The sequence below is a fragment of the Mastigoproctus giganteus genome, chromosome 2 (genome assembly GCF_048544385.1).
Source record: "Mastigoproctus giganteus isolate SK-2022 chromosome 2, ASM4854438v1, whole genome shotgun sequence".
Lineage (NCBI taxonomy): Eukaryota > Metazoa > Arthropoda > Arachnida > Uropygi > Thelyphonidae > Mastigoproctus > Mastigoproctus giganteus.
The window spans coordinates 45,778,281-45,800,786 of NC_143576.1; the positions used below are offsets into that span (position 1 = coordinate 45,778,281).

The window sequence follows — 22,506 nt, forward strand, 5'->3', positions numbered from 1 at the left end:
GTCAGGCCAAACCTTGAGTACTGTATACAGGTCTGGAGGCCTCATTTTAAGAAGGATGTAGAGCTGTTGGAATGAGTACCGAGAAAGGCAACAAGATTAGTGAATAGAATAAAGGGTTGCTCTTACGAAGAAAGGCTTATTTTTGCAAATTACAGTGTCTGGAGACTAAGCACCTGCGAGGTGATCTGATTGAGGTGTATAAAGCCTTGACTGGTTTGAGCATGCTCAATGCTGATGGGATTCTTCCTCTTGCTCAGAATAATTGCCTGAGAGGACATAAATTCAAATTGAGGAAAGACAGTTGTAGGATAGATGTGCAGAAGTTTGCCTTTAGCCAGTGGGTAGTTTATTGCTGGAACAAACTTCCATCTGTCGTTGTAGAAGTTGATAGCCTTAAATAGATTCAAGGCAGAACTTGCCAAACATTTGGAGCGCGGGGATGGGTGAAATAAGGGTTTTTTTTTTTTTTTTTTTTTTTGCTGATGCTATATAAGCTTGCTTTCTTGCATCATGTGCCCTTGCAAATGCTAATGCTAAAAAAAAGCATGGATCTGCTTTGTGTTAGCCATTACTTGAGCCACAGATGTTAAATTGATTTAAAATAAAATCAGGAATCTTAGCAGTAAGGCGCCTCCGTAGCCAGGTGGGCAGGAGCAGCAGTGCGTAGCACGCACTTCTTGATTAGACTGGGGTTCGAGCCTGTGACCACCAAATACAGAGGATGTGGAAAGGTCAGGGAATGACCACTGCATATCCCCGGAGCAATATGGTCTTAGTTTCTAATGCTCCTAAAAACCAAATAACAACAACTCAGCAGTAAAGCTTCTCCTCTAACTACAGTTATATTCTTGAATGTTCATTGTAATAGTAACCCCTATGACATTGCTAATAACCTTGGTAAACTTTTCAAACTGTTTCAGCAGCATTAGTAAGAAGAAGGGATGCAGCTCCCTACATATGTAGGGAACCACATAGAATCTTATATTACAGAGGCTATTACATTTGACTATTGCCTGGTACATTGTAATTTGCCCATGGAATGTTCAGAAGATGTGTTATGGAGTGATGAAGTGATACTCTGTTTTCCAATCTGATGGTCATGAAGAACATTCCTGAACATGCCTGAAGAACATTGCTGAATGTGCCTGAAGAACGTTATTTTCCAGTGTGTGTATAGCAAAACTTTTCTGACAATACATACTTTTGAAGTTTTGTGGTGGTGCTGTCACTGCATTGATTGTTTCTTGTGGTGGAAACCACAAGAAACAACCAATCAACATTTCTGTTGGAATGAATACCACGAAGTACATTGACGTTCTGTACAGTACTGCTCTTTCTACACTGTGGAGGCGGTGGGGGGCTTATCTGTTTCTGCATGACAATGCACTATGTCATTACTGCCGTGAATTGGTTTGAAGCTATAGCCATGCAAAAGCTTTGTTTGCCTACTTAGACACAAGCCAACGTTCCTGTTCATCCCAATTGGAGTGGACCAAAATACTGTATTCCTGCTATCAAAAATTGGTTCTTAGTTTACTAACAAGAATATAGTGTATGCTTAAGTCATTGGTGGGTGGATATGTTTTTAAACATTATATCAGTAAAAGTTTCTGCATATAATGATGATGTAGATCACTTCTTTTACATATAATACTGCTTTTTGGTGCTAATTTTGGCATCTTAAAACACACACACGCGCGCGCGCGCGCACACACACACACACACACACACACACAGTTCATAGGATTGCTTTTCAAGAATTTTAAAACTGTGTTTGCATCAGTAATCGTTGTTAAAAGGGTTTCAATATATCTTTAGAAAACAAAGGAACAACGGGAAGCAGAACTGATCCCTAAAATGAAAGAGGCTTTAAGTCTGGGCTTAGAAATCTTAGATACTGCATTTTATCCAGTTGAAATTCAACAAGAATCAGATAGTGAAGATGAAGAGGAGGGAAAATTGTTGCATACTAGAAATATTCTTGAGCCAAAGGTTAGTTTTGTGTATAAATTAATATACTTTTGATATTTTGTATTTTACAAACAGGGGAAGCACTGCACTCTATACTTTTGATATGTGCTTCCTCTTTACATATAGGGGGGAAGCATTGCACATTAATCTTTTTGATATTTTTATTTAGCATTTTATACATAGAGGGAAGCACTACACCTTAACAAATTCTTTAATTTTTATTTGTAATTTCAGAATTCTTTTCACATACCCATGAAGTTATGTATGCATTTGTATCTGCAGTGCTGTCTGGAAACAATAGAAGGGAAGCCTTGGGAGTTAACTCAGTACCTGAGAGGATCTGCATGGCATCCAGAGGGATATTTTTTATCAGCATGACCCATCTGAGTAGGCAGAATAAATACATTTTAATGAAGGTGGCTCAAGGATCTTTGTCAGTATCATTAAGGAAGCCATTGAGCTCAATGATACTGATGATAGCATGTATATGTATTGCTGCTCTACTCACCATCTTCCCCCCCCCCCAGATTAGGGGAAGGAAAAGGAATGGTTGAGTAGAGGAGCAATACATATACATGTTAAGCTGAATACATATTTATGATGATATACATGATTACAATACATAAACATGTTTGTCTGATTATATAGATCAAAATAACACATGCAGGTTTCAAGAATAACTTCAAGGGATGTGGCAGGATAATTAATAAAGAACACTCAGTCAGGAGAGTAGTCAATAATTAGTTATTCTAACTAGGAATTCGTACTGGTGGTCAGGACAACTGATATTATATATATATATAAAAAAAAAATCAAGTGTAGTGTAAGGGTCTTTGTTTCAAATATCATTGAGGAGATAAGGGTAATGCTTGGGGGGACAGAGATATATCCCCATTTATCTCATTTATCTGGAGGATCAGCAGCATTCCTAGGAGGTCCCCCTCATCAGTAATTGTGGAGGAGACCTTTACCTACACCTGCTCTTGAATGCCTTCACTAATGGCATTTGGCAATGCCAAAGCCAAGTGAGAAGGGGAGATGGAGACAATAATTTACAGACAGTATGAAGTAGTCTAACGAAATCCCTCACAGGGAAGCTGGACTGTGACCCATGGACTTGCCAGATAGGTGAAGCCTGGTAGTTGAGGGGCCCAACTTTAATAAACTGCTTTGTTTCCTGTTTTGGCCAAGATAGGAGGTCTAGTGTCAGCCTGTTCAGGATCAGTCGGCTGGCAAGTGCTTACTAGGGTCAGCTGTATTTCAATATGTCTCCTTCCTTTTGGGCTTGGGATAGAATCAAGACCTAGATACCATATGGGTATAGTATCTAGATAATTGTGGCATCCCACTTGCTAATTTACTACCTGCTAGTTTGTGGGTGGGTAGAGAGCCTTAAAGATATTGAATTTTATTAACTATTTTTCTATGAGTAATTAAAATGTTTCTATTTCCTCCATTCTTCTAGCTGATGAATAAAATGGCATTAACAAAAAGAAACACTGAACAGAATCTTGGCCAACTCCTGTACCCTGTTTTCTTATGCATTTTATTGGGAAAAAAGGAAATTGGTAAAATGTCTTTCTTCTTCATTCATAAGGGTCTTGACGAGTTGGCAGCCAAAGTCGGTAAAATGACTTAGATTGGGTGACCTTTTAGTAGAAACGTCGTCAGTTCAGCATTCAGAATTGCTACTCCAAGCAACTTCTCTTGGAGGCATTCCAATTAAAGAAACACTGCCCAGAACATTCAATACATCACATGGCATAGTTGCTGAGTGGGATCCCCTTGAAATATCTGAAGGGGTGATATATACTGAACTGACAGATCAAGGGATGACAGCTCTTATGAGAATATTCATGTGTAAGGTGTGAAAACTAGTTCCCACTAGAGTTCTTATCCTCACATTTAACATGGCTAAACTGTCTACTTCCATCAAGGCAGGATATTTGAACTGTCTCATAAGGTTACACATATCTGACATGATATTTTAGATGTCAAAAATATGGTAACTCTCAGATGGCACGTTGTAGTTCTCCTGGTTGTGCTGGTGTGGAGGTGGACTTCCTGCCTATTCCAGGTCATGCCGGTGGTGGAAAGATAAAAAAATACGGAAAATCAAGACAGAGCAAAATATCCCACATATGGAATCAGAGAAACAGATCATGCCAATAAATAATGGGAAATCCTACTCTCAATTGATTTCACACAAGGGCTCTACATCAACATAAATGAACATTTCAGTCCCACCACAGGAATCCCTTAAGATGTTTCAAATGCCAAAAATTCAGTCATTCTCAAACAACATGCAGAGGTGAAATTACATGTCTTAAAAGTGGGTAGAAAAACCATTCTCAAACAGATTGTACTGCAAAATCTCCAGAGTGTCTAAATTGTAAGAGAAATCACTTAGCTTATTCAAAATCATGTGATCTGTGGAAAATGGAAAAAATTATACAAAAGTTTAAGATTGAAAACAAAGTATCATATCAAGAAGCAAGAAGGCGAGTCAAGGTAGCTATGCCAAATTGCAGCTATGCTACTGCTACCCAAAACTGTCATGCTGTTGCGACCCAAACAGAGGTGTCAGTCCCACCTAACACATCCATTGCAGAATGAGCATGATCTGTACTATTGACAAATCATCCTGGCCCCGAGTGCCAAGCGAGTGATCATAGCAATATTTACAATGTGATTTGAAAGCGTCTTTTCTCTAAGTGACAGATTGTAGAGATTGTTAAAACCTTCTTTATATCAAGTTATTTAATTTTGGCTTTTTCTAAATAAAGAACTAAGCTTAGTATCAAGGAAGGAAAGACACCTTTCTTTTATATTTATATATATATATATATAACCAATTTCTCTAACACACTAACCACTAATCTCTTATCGCTTGGTCACTGGTGGCACCGCTCCTGCCTCCACGTGGCGGGGCTGGTAGTCTGAGTATTAATCTAATACTCAGGGCGAAAAGGAGCAAATATGGATCCATTAATATCACCAACTGTAGAGCCTACGTGCTCGCATGAACTTGAGTCATCTCAAGCAAAAAGAATCAAAAAAGATGATTCTTCACATGACCTACCTGCTTTTCTAATTGTACACTCGTTATCAACGAAACCTCTTAGTAGCTTATCGCCATTTCTTGTGCAGAAAAGCATAGAGGCTGTAGCAGGTACTCCCAAAATTGTCAAACACCTTCGCTCAGGAGATCTTCTCATAGAGACTTCCAATCCCAGTCATTCTAGACAACTCCTGAAGCAAACGACCTTCGGAGGCCTTCCCATTTCGGTAACCCCTCACAGAACTTTAAACACCTCAAAGGGAGTCATCTCGGAATGGGACCTCCTTAATGTTTCTGAGGAAGAAATTGCCGAAGAACTTAAAGCACAACGTGTTGTTGGAGCTAAGAGAATTATGACCAAACAAGATGGTGTCCTTACACCCACAAGAAATGTTATCCTTACCTTCAGCAGTCCGAATCTCCCAGAATCAGTAAAAGCTGGCTACCTTTCCTGTAAGATCCGACCCTATATACCAAATCCACTTAGATGCTTTAAATGCCAGAAGTATGGCCATTCTCAAACAGCATGCCAAGGTAAAGCAATCTGTCCCCTGTGTGGCTCATCAGTACATTCCCAAACTGAATGTACAGCTGCAACGCCAAAGTGTCCCAATTGCCAGGGTACTCACCCCGCATATTCTAGAACTTGCGAATTATGGAAAACGGGAAGGAAAATAATGAAGTACAAGGTAGAGAAAAATGTATCTTACCAAGAGGCACGTAAACAGATATTAAATGTGATGCCTGCCAAAACATATTCCAATGCAGTCAAAAACACTAAAGAATTTTCTACTCAGACGTATATTACTATTCCTCCTAAATTATCTCTTATTCAATGGGCTAGATCCATCCTTGCGGATGGTGAGACACTAACAGCAACAAAGACAAAGAGTCCATCAAATTCTACTAATACAAAGCCATCCAAGCCACAACAAGACGTTCCAAATGCAGGCACATTATCAAAGGAGAAAGATGTTCATCGTACACAAAATAAACCAACTGAACGAACCATGGAAATCGATGACAAATTAGACAATGATGATGCTGTTCTCATGCTTCATGCTGATGATGAGATGGATATTACTCGCCCAGTCTTTTCAAAACGAGAGAAATATAAACAGGATCGAGGGAAAAACAAACGATCAGACCAATCCATCTAACCTAAACCCAAGTAATGCAGAAAATTATTCAATGGAATTGTAGAGGACTAAGAAGCAATCTTGATGAATTAAAATACCTAATGCACCAGCATGATCCTGCATGTATTTGTCTACAGGAAACTTATTTATCATCAAATTATAGCCCACACTTCTCACGGTATACACTATATAGACGTGACAGATGTTCTGATTCTCCTGCAAGAGGAGGAGTAGCAATATTAGTTCGTAGTAATGTACCATCGAAACCCGTTCAGCTTTCCACTAATCTAGAAGCAGTAGCCGTTCGTATCGCTCTTGGAATTAATCTCACGCTTATCTCCATTTCTATTCCACCAAACGCTTCATGTTCCATTGCAGAACTTGACAATTTACTTAATCAACTGCCCCAACCTGTATGCTTTCTAGGTGATCTAAATGCTCATCATCCTTTGTGGGGTTCCCCGAACATAGATCGTAGAGGGAAGATGATCGAAACTGTACTTGATAACCATCACTTAACACTACTGAATAACGGTGTGCATACTTATATCCACTTGCCTACAGGTTCTAGCTCTGCTCTGGATCTGTCCATATGTTCCTCGTCCATTTATCCTAGCTTTGATTGGACAGTATTAACTGACCTTCACAACAGCGATCACTTTCCTATAATTTGCAAAATACAGACGGATATAAACTATACATCTGACCAAAAAATTACATGGAATTTTCACCGAGCTAACTGGGAAAAATTTTCGAAAACAGTGCAATTTGATAACCATTTGATTCTTACTGCATCTATTAATAATGCCACTAGACATATAGTAGAACAACTACTTGGAGCTGCTACCAGCGCAATACCGAAAGTTAACCTTACGAAACAAAGGTATAATAATTGGTGGACAAGGGACTGCTATCTTGCCAAAAGGAAACAAAACAAAGCTTGGAACACCTTTCGCCGAAATGCTACAATGGAGAACCTTATAAACTATAAACGGCTGAAAGCTGAAGCACGCCGAATTCGTAGAAAAGCTAAACAGGATGCGTGGATTCGATTCAGTTCTACCATCTGCAGAAACACTGACCCCAGAATAATTTGGAGAAAGATCCGTATCCTCAGTGGAAAGTGTCAACAAACCAAAGCCCCAATCCTGACCTGGAAAGGAATAGATATTTCTTCTCCAACTGATATTGCAGAGGCTTTAGCGGAAACATTTGCAGTCACTTCATCATCTCAATCTTATGAAGACTCATTTAGACGCAAAAAAACGTCCATGGAAAAATATAAAATTAACTTTGTTACAAAACAACCTCATTCTTATAACCTTCCGTTCACTATAAATGAACTTAACGAAGCTCTCCAGAATTCTAGAAATAGTTCTGCTGGACCAGATGGCATTTTCTATATAATGCTTTGCCACCTCAACTCAAACTCAAAATCTATACTACTGAAATTTTACAATAGAATCTTTGAGGAGAATGTTTACCCTGATACATGGCATCAGTCAGTTGTGGTAGCCATAGCGAAAGCTGGGAAAGATGCTTCCTCTCCCAATAGTTATCGTCCTATATCTTTGACCAGCTGTTTAGGAAAGATAATAGAAAAGATGGTACACAAGAGACTTGTCTGGATTGTTGAAGATCACGATGCTATATCATGCAATCAATTTGGTTTCCGCCGTAACAGGTGTACAACTGATGTCCACATCAAGGTTGAAGCTCATATTCGAAATGCTTTTCTTAAAAAACAGCACATGGTAATGATAACTTTCGATATTACCAAAGCATTCGATACAACCTGGTGATATGGAATCCTCCAAGACTTATACAAACTTGGACTTAGAGGTAACCTGCCTAGATTCATTCAGAATTTTCTTCACCTCAGGACCTTTCAAGTAAGATTCCAGAATGAGCTGTCCAAAATTCACACACAAGAAGAAGGAGTACCTCAGGGATCGATTTTAAGTGCCACACTCTTTGCATTACGTACCAGTAGCATTATAAGAGACATCCCATCCACGGTAGAAGTTTATATGTATGCAGACGATCTGGCTATTTCCTGTCAATCATCGAACGTGGCTACCATTGAAAGACAACTACAGATAGCAATAAACAAAATTTAAACTTGCACAGAAAGCAACTGCTATCAATTAACCGAGGGGAAAACAGCAGCAATACACTTCTGTAAATTACGATCGCTTCATCCAGAACCTGTATTAAAACTGAAAGGCAGAGAAATACCGATGACAGACTCCATAAGATTATTGGGTCTGAATTTAGACACCAAATTAAATTTTCGTAAACATGTGACCTATCTACGAACTACATGCCTCCAGAAACTAAACATCCTTCGTGCAGTATCCTCAACATCTTGGGGTGCTGACAGACAGTCATTGCTGAATTTGTATCGTGCTCTAATCCGGTCACGGTTAGACTATGGAGCTATAGTATATGCATCAGCTAAAAAAAGCATCTTACAGTCTGTGAACACCATTCAACACAGTGCCCTTCGATCAGCATTAGGCGCTTACAGAACCTCGCCTGTAAAAAGCTTGTATATAGAAGCACACGACCCTCCGCTTTATCTTAGAAGACAACGCCTACTCTGCCAATACGCTGCCAAAATAAGAAGCTTTCCAACTCACCCTTGTTGGGTATACCTCAACCAACCTTTATGGCCAACACTTTATGAATCTAAGCCTAATGAACCCAGACCTGCTGGGATTCGTCTTCAAGAAATAATAAAAAAGTGGAAACTCGATCTCAATAAAATTGCGGAAAATGAAAATATGCCTTTATCCCCATGGAATAGACATCATATAAACATTGATCTTTATTTCGCTCAGTGGCCAAAAAATACCATTCCACTATGTAATATCCGACAGTTGTATGCCAACTATACTTCGCAACACACTGGGAAACTCATAATCTATACGGATGGATCTAAGACCCAATCACATGTAGGTGCAGCAGCCGTGCTCCCATCGCATGTAATTTCAAAATCCCTTCCAGTTGAGTGCAGCATTCTATCTGCAGAACTATATGCTATACAGCTTGCATTAAGTGAAATATGTCAACAGTCGTCCCTCTCTGTCTTAATATACTCGGATTCACTCAGTGCTATTTCAGCCATACAGGGTAAACGACATTCTCGTCATCCTTTCCTACAAGAAATTGACTTTCTAATCAACCTCTGTCAAAAGAAACAATCTGATATAACTCTTTGCTGGATCCCAGGACACTGCGGAATAGAAGGCAATGAAAAAGCAGACATTGCAGCTAAGTCAGCATCAGAACTGCCGAATAAAACAATGATAGTTCCACACACTGATTTTAGTCCAATCATTATTAGAGAAAGTGAAAATGAATGGGCCCAAATATGGAAAAACGAAATCAACAATAAACTGCAGGAAATAAAACCTAATCCAGAAATATGGAATTCCAGCATCAGAGAGAGTCGCAGAGAAGAAGTAATACTTGCCAGACTGAGAATTGGCCATACTCATCTTACTCATTTTCATCTATTGGCAAACAAAAATCCCCCACTCTGTGTCCAATGCCAAGTTCAGCTTTCCTTAAAACACATTCTTTTGGTATGCCCTCGATTCAGAAATTCCAGATTGCTTTGTTTTCAGAGTTCATGCAATAACCAGAATCCAGTTACCCTTCAACAGATCTTAGACAATTCTGCGAATATAGAGGAATTGCTTAATTTTATTCGGCAAATCAGATTCGACAAACAAATCTAAAAAAAAAAAAAAAAGTTTGATTTACATCAAAACTTGGAAAAGACACATCTTGGCCATTGATGCCCTTGTGTCATTAAACCCTTAATCAACAACAACAACAACAACAACAAATCATCCTGCTAATAAACTTGCTTTATTTCATAATAAACAATACCCCACTCTCAGTTTCATCTAAAATTGCTTCAATCAATAAAGTACAAAGGAAACCACAAAGGCAACGTGCCACAACCAAATTCAAGCAGCATGGACAGCAAAAGTGTAAATGGACAAGAAGAAACAGTCCTTGATCTTTATGCAGAAGATGACATGGAAACTGGATGTTCACTTACTGGAACTGATGATCTAGAAGGGAGTACAGAATATGGACCCGTTTTTTCCCAGAAAGGATAACACTAAATATGATCGTCAAAAGCAAACTGCTCCTTCTTACAAGAAAGACATAATCATCTTCCCTCTCTAAAACCAAATAATGCAGCACATTGTACAATGGAATTACAGAGGTTTATGCAGTGATACAATTTGATCTCAATATATAATCCTGTAGCCATTTGCTTTCAAAAGACTTACTTAAATCCACAGGTAACTTATTCGATTAAACATTTTACAGCTTACAGAAACGATAGAAATTACTTTAAGCTATGCACACGAGGTGTTGCAGTTCTGGTGGATTGTAAAATACCAACTAGAAACATTCCACTTCAGACCCACTTAGAAGCTGTTGCAGTATGTGTAGCAATGGGGGCAAACAATAACTCTAGTCTCATTATACCTTCCACCTAACAATATCTACACATTGAAAGAATTAGAAGATCTTATAAAACAAATACCATCTCCTTTTTGTCTTCTTGGTGACTTCAATGCACATCATCCACTATGGGGATCTGCTCACATGGATAATAGAGGACACTTGATAGAAAAGCTCATAGACCAACTGAACCTAACATTGCGGAACACTGGTCATAATACCTACACTCATCTCTCCACGGGATCTATGTTAGCAATTGAATTATCTATTTGTTCCCCTCAATTACTTCCTATTATGGATTGGACAGTTTAAATGATCTGCACAACGGTGATCATTTCCCAATTATATGCAGAATTCAAACAATGCAGACACCTTGCCCTGATCATTGGGTATTATGGAAATTCTCCAAAGCAGACTGGGAAAAGTATTCTGTCTCCATCTCCTTTGATAGCCAATTGATACGACTAGGGTCCATTGATGATGTCACTGAGCACATTACTAAACAAATACTAGCAGCAGCTTCTGAAGCAGTACCACAGTATTCTGCTTTCAAACACAGAAACCTTAAACATTGGTGGAATGATGCTTTTACCATAGCAAAAAAGGAAAAAAAATAAAGCCTGGAATCTGTTCCATAAGTTTCTAACCACCAACAATCTAATGGCTTCCTCTATCACAAAGGACACTAGCAGTAAAATTATTTGGAAAAAAATTCAACTAAATGCAAATATTTACCAGTTTCTTTTTCAATTTTAACCAAGAATGGACAGAAATATCTCCTTCACAAGAAATAGCTAACACGCTTGCAGAGTTTCTCTAAAACGTCCTCCACTACAGCTTATGATGCTTCCTTTCTACAAATCAAAGCCATAGCAAAAAAATATAAGATAAATTTCCAAACTACCAGTCTCTAGCCTACAATCAACCTTTTCATATTTTTGAACTCCAAAGAGCATTAAAAAGATCACCTAATAGCGCTTCTGGAATCTTTTATGTAATGCTTAAACACCTAAACAATATAGCTTTGAATTTGCTAATAACGTTCTTTAACCGGATCTTTCTTGAAGGTACATATCCCTCTATGTATCATTCTGTTATTTTAGCTTTTCCCAACCAGGAAAGGATCAATCGCAACCCCGAAAATTACCAACCTTGACCAATTACCAATCTCCTTGACCAGTTGTCTAGATAAAACTGTAGAAAGGATGATACACAGGTGACTCACCTGAGTTCTCGAAACTCAAAAGCTGCTAAACAACAATCAGTTTGGATTTCGACAAAATAGAGCCACTTTGGATCTCATGTTGAAAGCGGACACTAATATCTGTAATGCTTATTTGAAAAATGAACATCTTGTAATGGTAAGTTTGGATATTGAAAAGGCTTTTGACACAACCTGGTGGTATGGCATATTGTGAGAACTTTATTCCCTAGGATTGCGAGGACATTTACCGAAATTTATTCAAAACTTTTTTCAAAACAGAACTTTTCAGGTCCATTATCAAACAGTACTTTCTCATATCTATACCCAAGATGGTGTCCCACAAGGGTTAATACTTAGGGCTACTCTTTTTTTCACTTAGGTTGCACACTATAACCTACAACTTTCCTAATACTGTAGAATTATATATGTAAACTGATGATCTAACTATATCTTGCAGTTCAAAAAATATTCATACTATTGAAAGACAGCTACAATTCTCCATAAATATGCTAGAAATATGGACACTGCAGAATGGATATCGTACGTCAGAACAAAAAACAGTTGCAATTCACTTCTGAAAAAAACACCAGCTGCATCCAGAACTGGACCTTTGGCTAAAGAACCAGCTGATTCCTCTCAGCAGTAAGCTTCATTTCCTGGGTTTAAAGTTGGACACCAAACTTTTAGCATTAGTAGAGGCATTTGATGCAAGAAAGCAAGCTTATGCAGCATCAGCCAAAAAAAAAAAAAAAAAAACCACTTCCACTTCACCCCTCTGTTCGTTCAAAATACCTGTCCAGCTGAGCCTTAAACTTATTTAGGCTATCAACCTCCACCACAAGGGATGGAAGTCTGTTCCACCAACCAACCACCCGCTGGCTAAAGGCAAATTTCCGCACGTCTATCCTACATCTGTCTTTCCTCAATTTGAATTTATGCCCTCTCAGGTGATTATTCTGAGCTAGAGGAAGAATCCCATCAGCATTGAGCATGCTTAAACCATTCAAGGCTTTATACACCTCTATCAGATCACCTCGCTGGTGCCTAGTCTCCAGACACTGTAATTTGCAAAACTTAAGCCTTTCTTCGTAAGAGCACCCCTTTGTTCCATTCACTAATCTTGTTGCCCTTCTCTGTACTCGTTCCAGCAGCTCTACATCCTTCTTGAAATGAGGCCTCCAGACCTGTATACAGTACTCTAGGTGTGGCCTGACCATCGCCTTATACAATGGAATAATCACCTCCTTATCCCTGCTGGAAAAATTCCTGTATATCATTGACAATACTCCATGAGCTACTCTTGCAGCCCGTTTGCACTGCTCAGAGAACTTCATATCTGCCTGCACAACCACCCCCAAGTCCCTTTCAACTTCTGAAAAAAACTATAACCTACAACTTTCCTAATACTGTAGAATTATATATGTAAACTGATGATCTAACTATATCTTGCAGTTCAAAAAATATTCATACTATTGAAAGACAGCTACAATTCTCCATAAATATGCTAGAAATATGGACACTGCAGAATGGATATCGTACGTCAGAACAAAAAACAGTTGCAATTCACTTCTGAAAAAAACACCAGCTGCATCCAGAACTGGACCTTTGGCTAAAGAACCAGCTGATTCCTCTCAGCAGTAATCTTCATTTCCTGGGTTTAAAGTTGGACACCAAACTTAACCTTGTTTCTCACATAACATACCTCTGAACTGTTCGTTTAAAGAAACTAAATATTCTTCGTTCCATTTCTGCTATGGCATGGGGTTGCTGATAGGTATACTCTTTTATATTTGTGTCGTGCTCTTATTAGGTCTCGCTTAGATTATGGAAATGTTGTCTATGACTTGGCTAGAAAAGGTGCACTAACCAGACGACTGAATACCATCCGACACAGTGCCCTTTCTGCATTAGGAGGCGCCTCCGTAGCCAGGTGGGGAGGAGCAGCAGTGCGTAGCACACGCTTCTTGATTAGACCGGGGCTCGAGCCCGTCACCGCCAAATACGGAGGATGCGGAAAGGTCAGAGAATGACCTCCGCATATCCCGGAGCAATATGGCCTTAGTTGCTAATGCTCCTAAAAATCAAATAACAAACAACAAACAACAACTGCATTAGGAGCCTTTAGAACCTCCCCTGTCCAGAGTCTGTACGTAGAGGCATATGATCCTCCACTTCATCTTAAAAGGAAAATGCTGCTCCTTAATTATGTAGCTAATGTTCAAAGCCTTCCAGCCCATCCTGTTTGACCACTGCTTCTCAAACATGAATGGATCACATTCTACAACAGTAAAGCTACTTAAAATAGACCCACTGGTATTCAATTAAAAGAATTGATACATGCCTAAAAGAATTGATACACACCTGGGACAAATTTTGATAATATGCTTCAAGAGAATGATGTACCTGATCCGCCCTAGTCTGTAAATCTCCCTCCCAATTTTCAGCAATTGGGAAAGAAATCCCTGACAGATGAAACTATTAAACAACTACATAAAGGCTATTCCCTCAACAATGCTGAATGCTATATAATATATACAGATAGTTCGAAAACAGACTCTGCCATTGGAGTGGTGGCTGTCCTTTCTTCTTTTACACTTTCTATATCACTGCCACTCGAATGTAGAAGTTACACTGCAGAATTATACACAATAAAATTAGCGCTAGAGAATATAAACACTTTCCACAATGCTAGCAGTATAATATCTATAAATTTTTTTTTTTTATGAAAACCTCAAACATGAGAGGTAGTAGAACCTATACTTAGTACCGTGCTTGGGTTGGAGGTTGAGAAGACAAAAGAAGATATTAGTTGACATTAGACTTGAACTTCTGTAGACTGTAATTTTCAGGAAATACGCATGAAGGAAGGTTGTTCCAGAAAACGACAGATGAATGAATAAACGAGGAAGGTGAAAAGTTTGTTCTCTGAGTTTGAAGTTGAACAATAAATGGATGTTGGCTGGTGGCGGCACGTGTTCGGACTGTTTTGAAAAAGAGAGAGTGGGAATTATAGAAGCCAACTCAGAAGTTGCCCATGGAAGTATTTGTAGAAAAGGCATGCAGCAAAAACAGTATGTCTAGGAGACAGCGAGTGGAGAGACCCGGTTAGAGAGGAGTCGTTAATTAACCTAACTGCCCTCATCTGAATGGAATCTAGAAGCCTGAGAGAGGTTTTGGGTGCACTGCCCCAGTTGTGGGAACAATATTCCATGGTAGGACAGATTTCCGATTTGTACAGAGTGAGCAGCTGTTTGGAAGAAAAGTAACGCCAAGAGCGAAAGAGAAAACCAAGTTTTTTAGATGCAGAGGAAGCAATATTTGTAATGTGCTTGTGCCAAGAGAGATTAGAAGACAGGGTAATCCCCAAAAGATATATATCATTATGATATATGAACATAGATATCAGAGTGTTACCAAAGATAAGCATAGAAGCAGAAGAATCCTTTTTGCGAGATATAAGACAAGACTGAGTTAGAAAAGGATTGAAATCAACTAAGTTGTTTTTTCTCCACTGGAGAATTACCTGGAGATCGGCATTTAAGAAATTGGTAGCGGATATTCGAGAAGTTGAAGCTGATTGAGCATGGCAAGGTTTCTCAAAATAGAAAGTGGAATGCAATGTACTATCATTGGCAAAACTATGGATAGGATTTCCAGTCAATGGAAGAAGGTCATTCTTCTTCTTCTTCTTCTTTTGTCCTTAGCTGGCAGCTGGGGGAGGCGGTTGGCCACGCAACCAGTATGCTGCTGTAGGTGCCGCAGGGTTTCGGACTTGCTCTGTGATGTTCTTCCATACCTTACGATCCATGGCTTCAGTCCTGGCCTGGTTAAGGTCGAGACGTCGGCTCTTCAAGTCATCTTCCACTTGCTTGGCCCACGTTTTCCTAGGCGCGGTCCGTTGGATGCTCCATTGGGTGGGTCGTTGTCTCCAAAGGAGTGTGGATGGTATTCTGTTCATGCCCATTCTACATACGTGGCCAAACCATCTGAGCCTTCACTTCTGGATTTGGTCGGCAATGGTTGGTTGCTGTTGGCATCTGGCGCGGATGGTATCATTAGTGATGCGGTCGCGAAGAGAGATGCCCAAGATCTGCCGCAGGCATCGCATTTGGAATACCTCAAGTTTGTTCAAATCTAACTTGAGACAAATCCATGTTTCCGATCCGTAAAGAAGAATGGGCAGGATCAAAGTCCGGAAGAGTCGGATTTTAGTCTTTGTGGAAATGTTGGTCCTCTTCCACAGACACCATTTGAGCGAGGCGAATGCAGTGGCCGCCTGTCCAATTCTGCTGTGAATTTCCATGGTGGATGCAACTTTCTTCTCCTGGACCAGCGACCCAAGGTATTTAAAGTCCTGCACTTGCTCGATCTGGACGCCTTCGAGATAGATGGTGGCCTGCGACCCATCTGTTGTCAGGGCCTTTGTCTTACCAGCATTGATCTTCAAACCGTATGGCCGGGCAATGCGGGCAATGTCGTAGAGGATTTCCGTGGCTTCAGCGTCGTTACCGGCAAGGATAGCACTATCATCAGCAAACATCAGGTCAGTCACATAGTGATCCTTGTCATATTGTATGCCCTGTCTGTTTCTGAATGCTTGCCTCATAATGGCGTCGACCACGATGTTGAAAAGCAACGGGGAGGCTACATCCCCTTGGCGGACTCCAGTTTGGATGGTAAATTCCTCAGATAAATCGTTCTGGATGCGTACCTGGCTGGTTAAACCGTTGTATGCAGTTTGGAGGAGTGTGATGACTTTTCGAGGTACATGTTCAACCTCTAGTAGTTTCCATAAGGCAGGCCGGTGGACACAGTCGAAAGCAGACTTAAAGTCAATGAAAACAATGACGGTTCGCTGTCCACACCGGATCCTCTCCTCCATCAGCTGACGAATGGCAAAGATTTGATCACAGCATCCTCGCCCGGGTCTAAATCCTGCCTGTTCTTCTCGGCTGGTTTGCTCGCGATGTTTTTGCAGTCTTGACTGGATAATCTTCATAAAGACCTTTCCAATGATGGAAAGGAGGCTGATGCCACGGTAGTTCTTGCAGTCCCGGTTATCACCTTTCTTGTGGATCGGTACGATAATGGCTTTCCTCCATGTTAACGGAATTTGTTCAGTGCACCAGATGGTTTTGAGGAGTGAGTGTAGTCGGCGAAGCAGTACATCTCCCCCGGCTTTGATCGCTTCTGTGGTGACTTGGTCCACTCTTGGTGCCTTGCCATTCTTCAGGGATTGTATGGCTGCTTTCACTTCTACTGTAGGCTCAACATCGACCATGGAGACCTCAGGGGGGTCGATCGAGAGTGCTGTTGCTGGCGGTCCCTGAGGTGGGTCATGATTATACAGAGCTTTGAAGAATTCACTCCACCGTTGCAGGCGTTCGGATGGTGATCGCACGAAGGTCCCATCAGCATTCTTGATGTTGTCACTAGTCAATTTAGTCTTTCCACTCAGACATCTGAGGGTGCGGTAGAGAGTGCGGTACTCGTTTTTGGATGCCGCCACTTCAAGATCGTCTGCCACTTGGTTCCAGTATGCTTCTCTTTCTGCTGTCATTCTTTGTCGGACTTCTCGGTTTAGCTGCCGGTAACGTTCAAAGTCGACCAACTTTGCCTGTTTCCGTTTGTCCACGAGGTCGAGGCACTCATCTGATATCCATGGTTGCGTTCGACGTCGGGCAGGTGGACATAGGGGCTTGGCACATTCCAGGATGGCATCAGAGATCTGCTTTTCTTCTTCATTTATATCCTCGGGCACGGCCAGCATCTCGAAGTGGTTGGATAGGGCGATCTGATATGCCTGTTTGTTGGCAGCATTCATTAGCTGCCTCCAGTCCAGCTTGGCTGACCGAGATGATCTTTTTGCATGCCGTAATTTGAGCTGCACCTTAGCCCGGATGAGGTAATGATCAGATCCGCAATCAGGTCCCCTCATGGCACGAACATCCATGAGTGATGAGCGAAATCTGGCATTGATCAAAATGTAGTCCAGGATTGCTGAGTCCTTGCCAGATGGATTTCGCCATGTAAGTTGATGTTTTTGAGGGTGCTGGAAATGGCTGTTTCCAATGATCAGGTTGTTAGATGCGGCAAAGGACAACAAACGTAGTCCGTTGTCATTGATCTTCCCATGGCCAAACTTGCCCATTGTTGTTTCCCAACCAGATCTGTCCACGCCAATATGGGCATTAAAGTCCCCTGCGAGGATGATCACTTCTGTCTGCGGAATTGAATCCAGCGTATGTTGGAGCTGGTTGTAGAAGTCATTCTTGGTCGGGTCCAGGCTAGTCTCAGTTGGCGCATAGGCGGAGATAATATGGGTCTTGATGGTGCCCTTGACAGTAAGGACTGCCAGGCGGTCCGATATTGGTTGGAAAGCGATCACACTACTGGTGGCCTGAGCATCGACCATAAAGCCCACTCCTGCTTCTCGTTTCTCGCCACCAGAGTAGAATAGCATAACCGCTTCGTTAGGTGCTGGTGGTTGGATGATCATCGTTCCAGACCCGGTGAGCCTTAATTCAGATAATGCTGCGATTGATATCTTGCACCTAAGTAGTTCTTGGGCAATGATTTCCTTTTGTCCAACGTGGTGCCCCGTTCGAAAAGAAGGTCATTAATATACAACAGGAAAAGAGGGAGGGAAAGAACTGAACCTTGAGAGACACCAGCATTAGTGGAGAAGTTAGAAGACAGAGAGCCATCTACCATCACCCCTCAGTGAGCGATTAGAGAGAAAACTGGATAACCAATTACCAAAAATAGTTGGCATACCATAAGATGGAAGCTTGTTTAGAAGACCTTTATGCCAAGATCGAAAGCCTTGGAGATGTCAAGAGCAACTGCTTGTGTTTCACCAAACTTTTCCATTGAATTTGTCCATAAATGGGTAACATAAGCCAGAATATCACCAGTGGATAGAAACTGGCAGAATCTGTACTGGCGATCGTTGATCAGATGGAAGGTTTCTAGGTGGTTTAAGAGTTGGCAGTTAATTGATTTCTCCATTACTTTAGAAAGAGTAGAAATAACTGCAATGGGACGATAATTGGATAGGAGGCATTTGTCACCCCATTTAGGAACTGGCTGGATATGAGCAAATTTCCAAGCAAAAAGAAAAACACCTTTGGAATAGGAAAGTGAAAAAAAAGGTGGCAAAGAACAGGAGTAAGTTGTTGAGCACAGGTTTTGGGAACAAGTGGCGAAATACCATCAGGACCTGGAGCTTTCTTAACATGAAGATTCATCAGAATCCTTCTGACATAAGACCACAGGAGGCATTGAATGGAGCATGTTGGGAATGGTAGGAGGTGTTTTACCAAGATCATTAATACATAAGTTGGAAGAAAAATGGGATGCTAGCAGGTCAACGTTAAGTTATGAGCAATAGCTTTGGCAAGAGACCAGAATGCTTGGCTACCATTTAGGGCAAGAAGCAAGTTTTCTCCTCTTAGCCTGTTCAAAATCTAGTTTGGATTGATTAATAACTGCTTTAAAATTGTTGCGTGCTTTGGTGTAAGCAGAAAACGAAACTGAAGAATTAGAAACAAGCCAATTACGCTATGCAATGTTCTTCTCTTGAAGAGCCTTAGCACATTTATTAGAAAACCAAGGTTTAGATAAAGGACTAGATTTTAAAGTGGAGTGTGGAATAAAGGATTTCATTCCTACAAGAATAATTTCACTGACACGATCTGAGAAAATGTTGACATCAGAAGTTTTGAAACAGTAATCCGACCAAGGAAAAAAAGTAAAGAAATCTCGCAGGTCATTCTATTTTGCATTCTTGTAATGCCAAACAACACAGTGTTGGGAGTAGCAATGAGATATAGGCTCCACTGGAGAAGAGACGATCACCAAGTTGTGATCTGAGGTGGCTAATGGACCACTCACTTCGACCGTGTACGTAGAAGGGTTGTTTGTGAGAAAAAGATCAAGCATGTTGGCTGCATGGTTAGGATTGCTAGGTATTCTTGTATGTAAATGAATAATCTGTGTAAGGTCATTAGTAATTGCAAAAGCCTTAGCATCTCAACCAGCTGGGTCGGTGTGACTAGAAAACGGAAGCCAGCTGGAGTTGTGAACATTAAAAATCCCGAAGGAAAATTACCTCACTGTTAGGAAAGTTGGACTGGAGAAAGTCAAGTTGCAAAGAGAGGAAGTCAACGAGCTCCAAGTGATTAGTGGAGTTGGGAGAACGGAAGAGACAACATATGAATTTGACACAATGAGGTAGAGAGATTTTAAGCCAGAGAAGATTCCAAATTATGCAGTCTCTGACATGGAATATCCAAACGAAGATATGCTGAAGTACCACCTTTGAGGAAAAGGAATCATACAGTGAATAATTTGAGCCACTTAGATGAGCAGTAGTTGAATCAACCAATAACTGAGATTCAGTCAGAAAAAGTACATGGGGTTTGGCAGACTAAATTGAAATGGACATGACATCGTTAAGATTAGAATTGAGACCGTGTATATTTGTGAAATGAAGTAGGAAGTGTTTGGGAGGTTTAGATCTTTTCACAGATTAGCTTACTCCATTAGTTTGACAATTCATGGTGTATTCAATAGTAAGAAAAAGTGTGGGGGGGGACATGCTGTATGAAGTAATGAAATTTTTGGATATGGTATACACATTAAGGGAAAGTCTTGCCTGACCAATTTGATTGGATACTATGATCGAATCAAAGGCTGAACAAGTAATTTTAGACCTGTGAGTTTAACTTCTGTTCCAGGAAAATTAATGGAGGCACTGGTTAAAGAACCACTGCAGGATCATCTAGACAAGACTTCAGTTATAACTCGGACACAGCATGGTTTTCTTAAGGGAAAGTGTTGCCTGACCAATTTGATTGGATACTATGATGCAGTCACAAAAGAACTGGATGCAGGAAATAACTTTGATATACTTGGATCTTAGAAAGGCTTTTGATACTGTTGCACATGGAAAACTGCTGCACAAATTGGAGCAGTGTGGCATTGGAGGCAAATTGCTGCTATGGATAAAGGGGTGGTTGAGGGGGAGAAGACAGAGTGGTAATCAATTGACATTGCTCATCACGGACTAATGTTATTAGTGGAGTCCCTCAGGGTTCAGTGTTGGGTCCATTATTTTTTCTGTATTTATAAATAATATTGATGATGGTATATCAAGCTTAATGTCCAAGTTTACAGATGATACAAAAAGTTAGCAGGGTTGTTAAGGACACTACTGACACTATGCTGCTGCAACAGGATCTGGAAAGGTTGAGCAGATGGGCTTGAGAGGTGCAAATGAAGTTTAACATTGACAAATGTAAAGTACTACATATGGGAAACAGCAGCCCTGTGGTACTACGCTGACAGTGGTAGAGAATGAAAAGGACCTGGGGCTAATTGTGCAGACAGATATGAAGTTCTCCGAGTAGTGCAGATGGGCTGCAAGAGTAGCTCATGGTGTCTTATCAATGATATACAGGAATTTTTCTAGCAGGGATAAGGAGGTGATTATTCCCTTGTGTAAGGCTTGTCAGGCTACACCTTGAGTACTGTATACAGGTCTGGAGGCCTCATTTTAAGAAGAATGTAGAGCTCCTGGAACGAGTACAGGGAAGGGCAACAAGATTAGTGAATGGAACAAAGAATTGCTCTTACGAAGAAAGGCTTAAGTTTTGCAAATTACAGTGTCTGGAGACTAGGCACCGGCGAGGTGATCTGATAGTGGTGTATAAAACCTTGAATGGTTTGAGCATGCTCAATGCTGATGGGATTCTGCCTCTTGCTCAGAATAATCACCTGAGAGGGCATAAATTCAAATTGAGATGTAGGATAAATGTGCAGAAATTTGCCTTTAGCCAGCGGGTAGTTGGTTGGTAGAACAGACTTCCATCCCTTGTTGTGGAAGTTGATAGCCTAAATAAATAATTTTAAGGCTGAGCTGGACAGGTATTTCGAACGAACGGAGGGGTGAAGTGGAAGTGTTTTTTTTTTTTTTTTTTTTGGCATAAGCTTGCTTTCTTGCATCATATGCCTCTGCTAATGCTAATCAGTCATACTGCGTGATGGAAGAGATGGGGAAGGGTTGACCTGAGCTCTGGAGACTAAACATGGTTTCTACCACTTCAAGCCTTCAATAAGCAAACTGGTGGTATTGCACCAGTTGATTAGAGTCATCGTCCACCTAGTATTGCTTGGTAACACAGAGGGGCATCATTCCTCCATGTGGTGTGGGCGGCACACCTTGACCCCTGCTTATGTTGGTTCGCACCTCGGTGGTCACCCACAGTGTGCTTGTGCATGGAGGTTATATCCAGGATTACTAACAGTCCCACCATCATGAAGGTGCAAGCAGAGGATTTGGCTGTCACAGACTGTCCGGCCTTTGCCGAAATTGGATCCACTTCACTTGAATGTCACCCAAATATCAGTTCTATCAGCATTTTAGACTCTTAGGTTGTAAGTACAGCGTGTCTGGCATATCTGAGAGAATATCTGTGACAACCTGAAGGACCACACAGATTCCATGAGTGCAGTGTCTGCATTTGACAATAAATTTTCAATATCGCATCCCACCATAAAACAAATTCTACGAAGTAAGAATCATGCAGTAGTCTTTTGCTGGATTCCAGAGCACTCTGGTATCACAGGTAATGAGA

At 40.7% G+C, this 22,506-nt stretch overlaps 1 protein-coding gene across 4 annotated transcripts in view; it reads left to right on the forward strand.

Annotated features, from left to right (window-relative positions):
* FAM21 (Family with sequence similarity 21) overlaps positions 1-22,506 on the forward strand; it is a 1,354,861-nt gene that overhangs the window by 335,295 nt on the left and 997,060 nt on the right. For all 4 annotated transcript variants that reach the window (XM_090388854.1, XM_090388862.1, XM_090388870.1 and 1 more), the window contains exon 6: positions 1,819-1,992. In XM_090388854.1, coding sequence (XP_090244980.1) covers positions 1,819-1,992 — 174 coding nt within the window. The remainder of the gene's footprint in view (positions 1-1,818; positions 1,993-22,506) is intronic.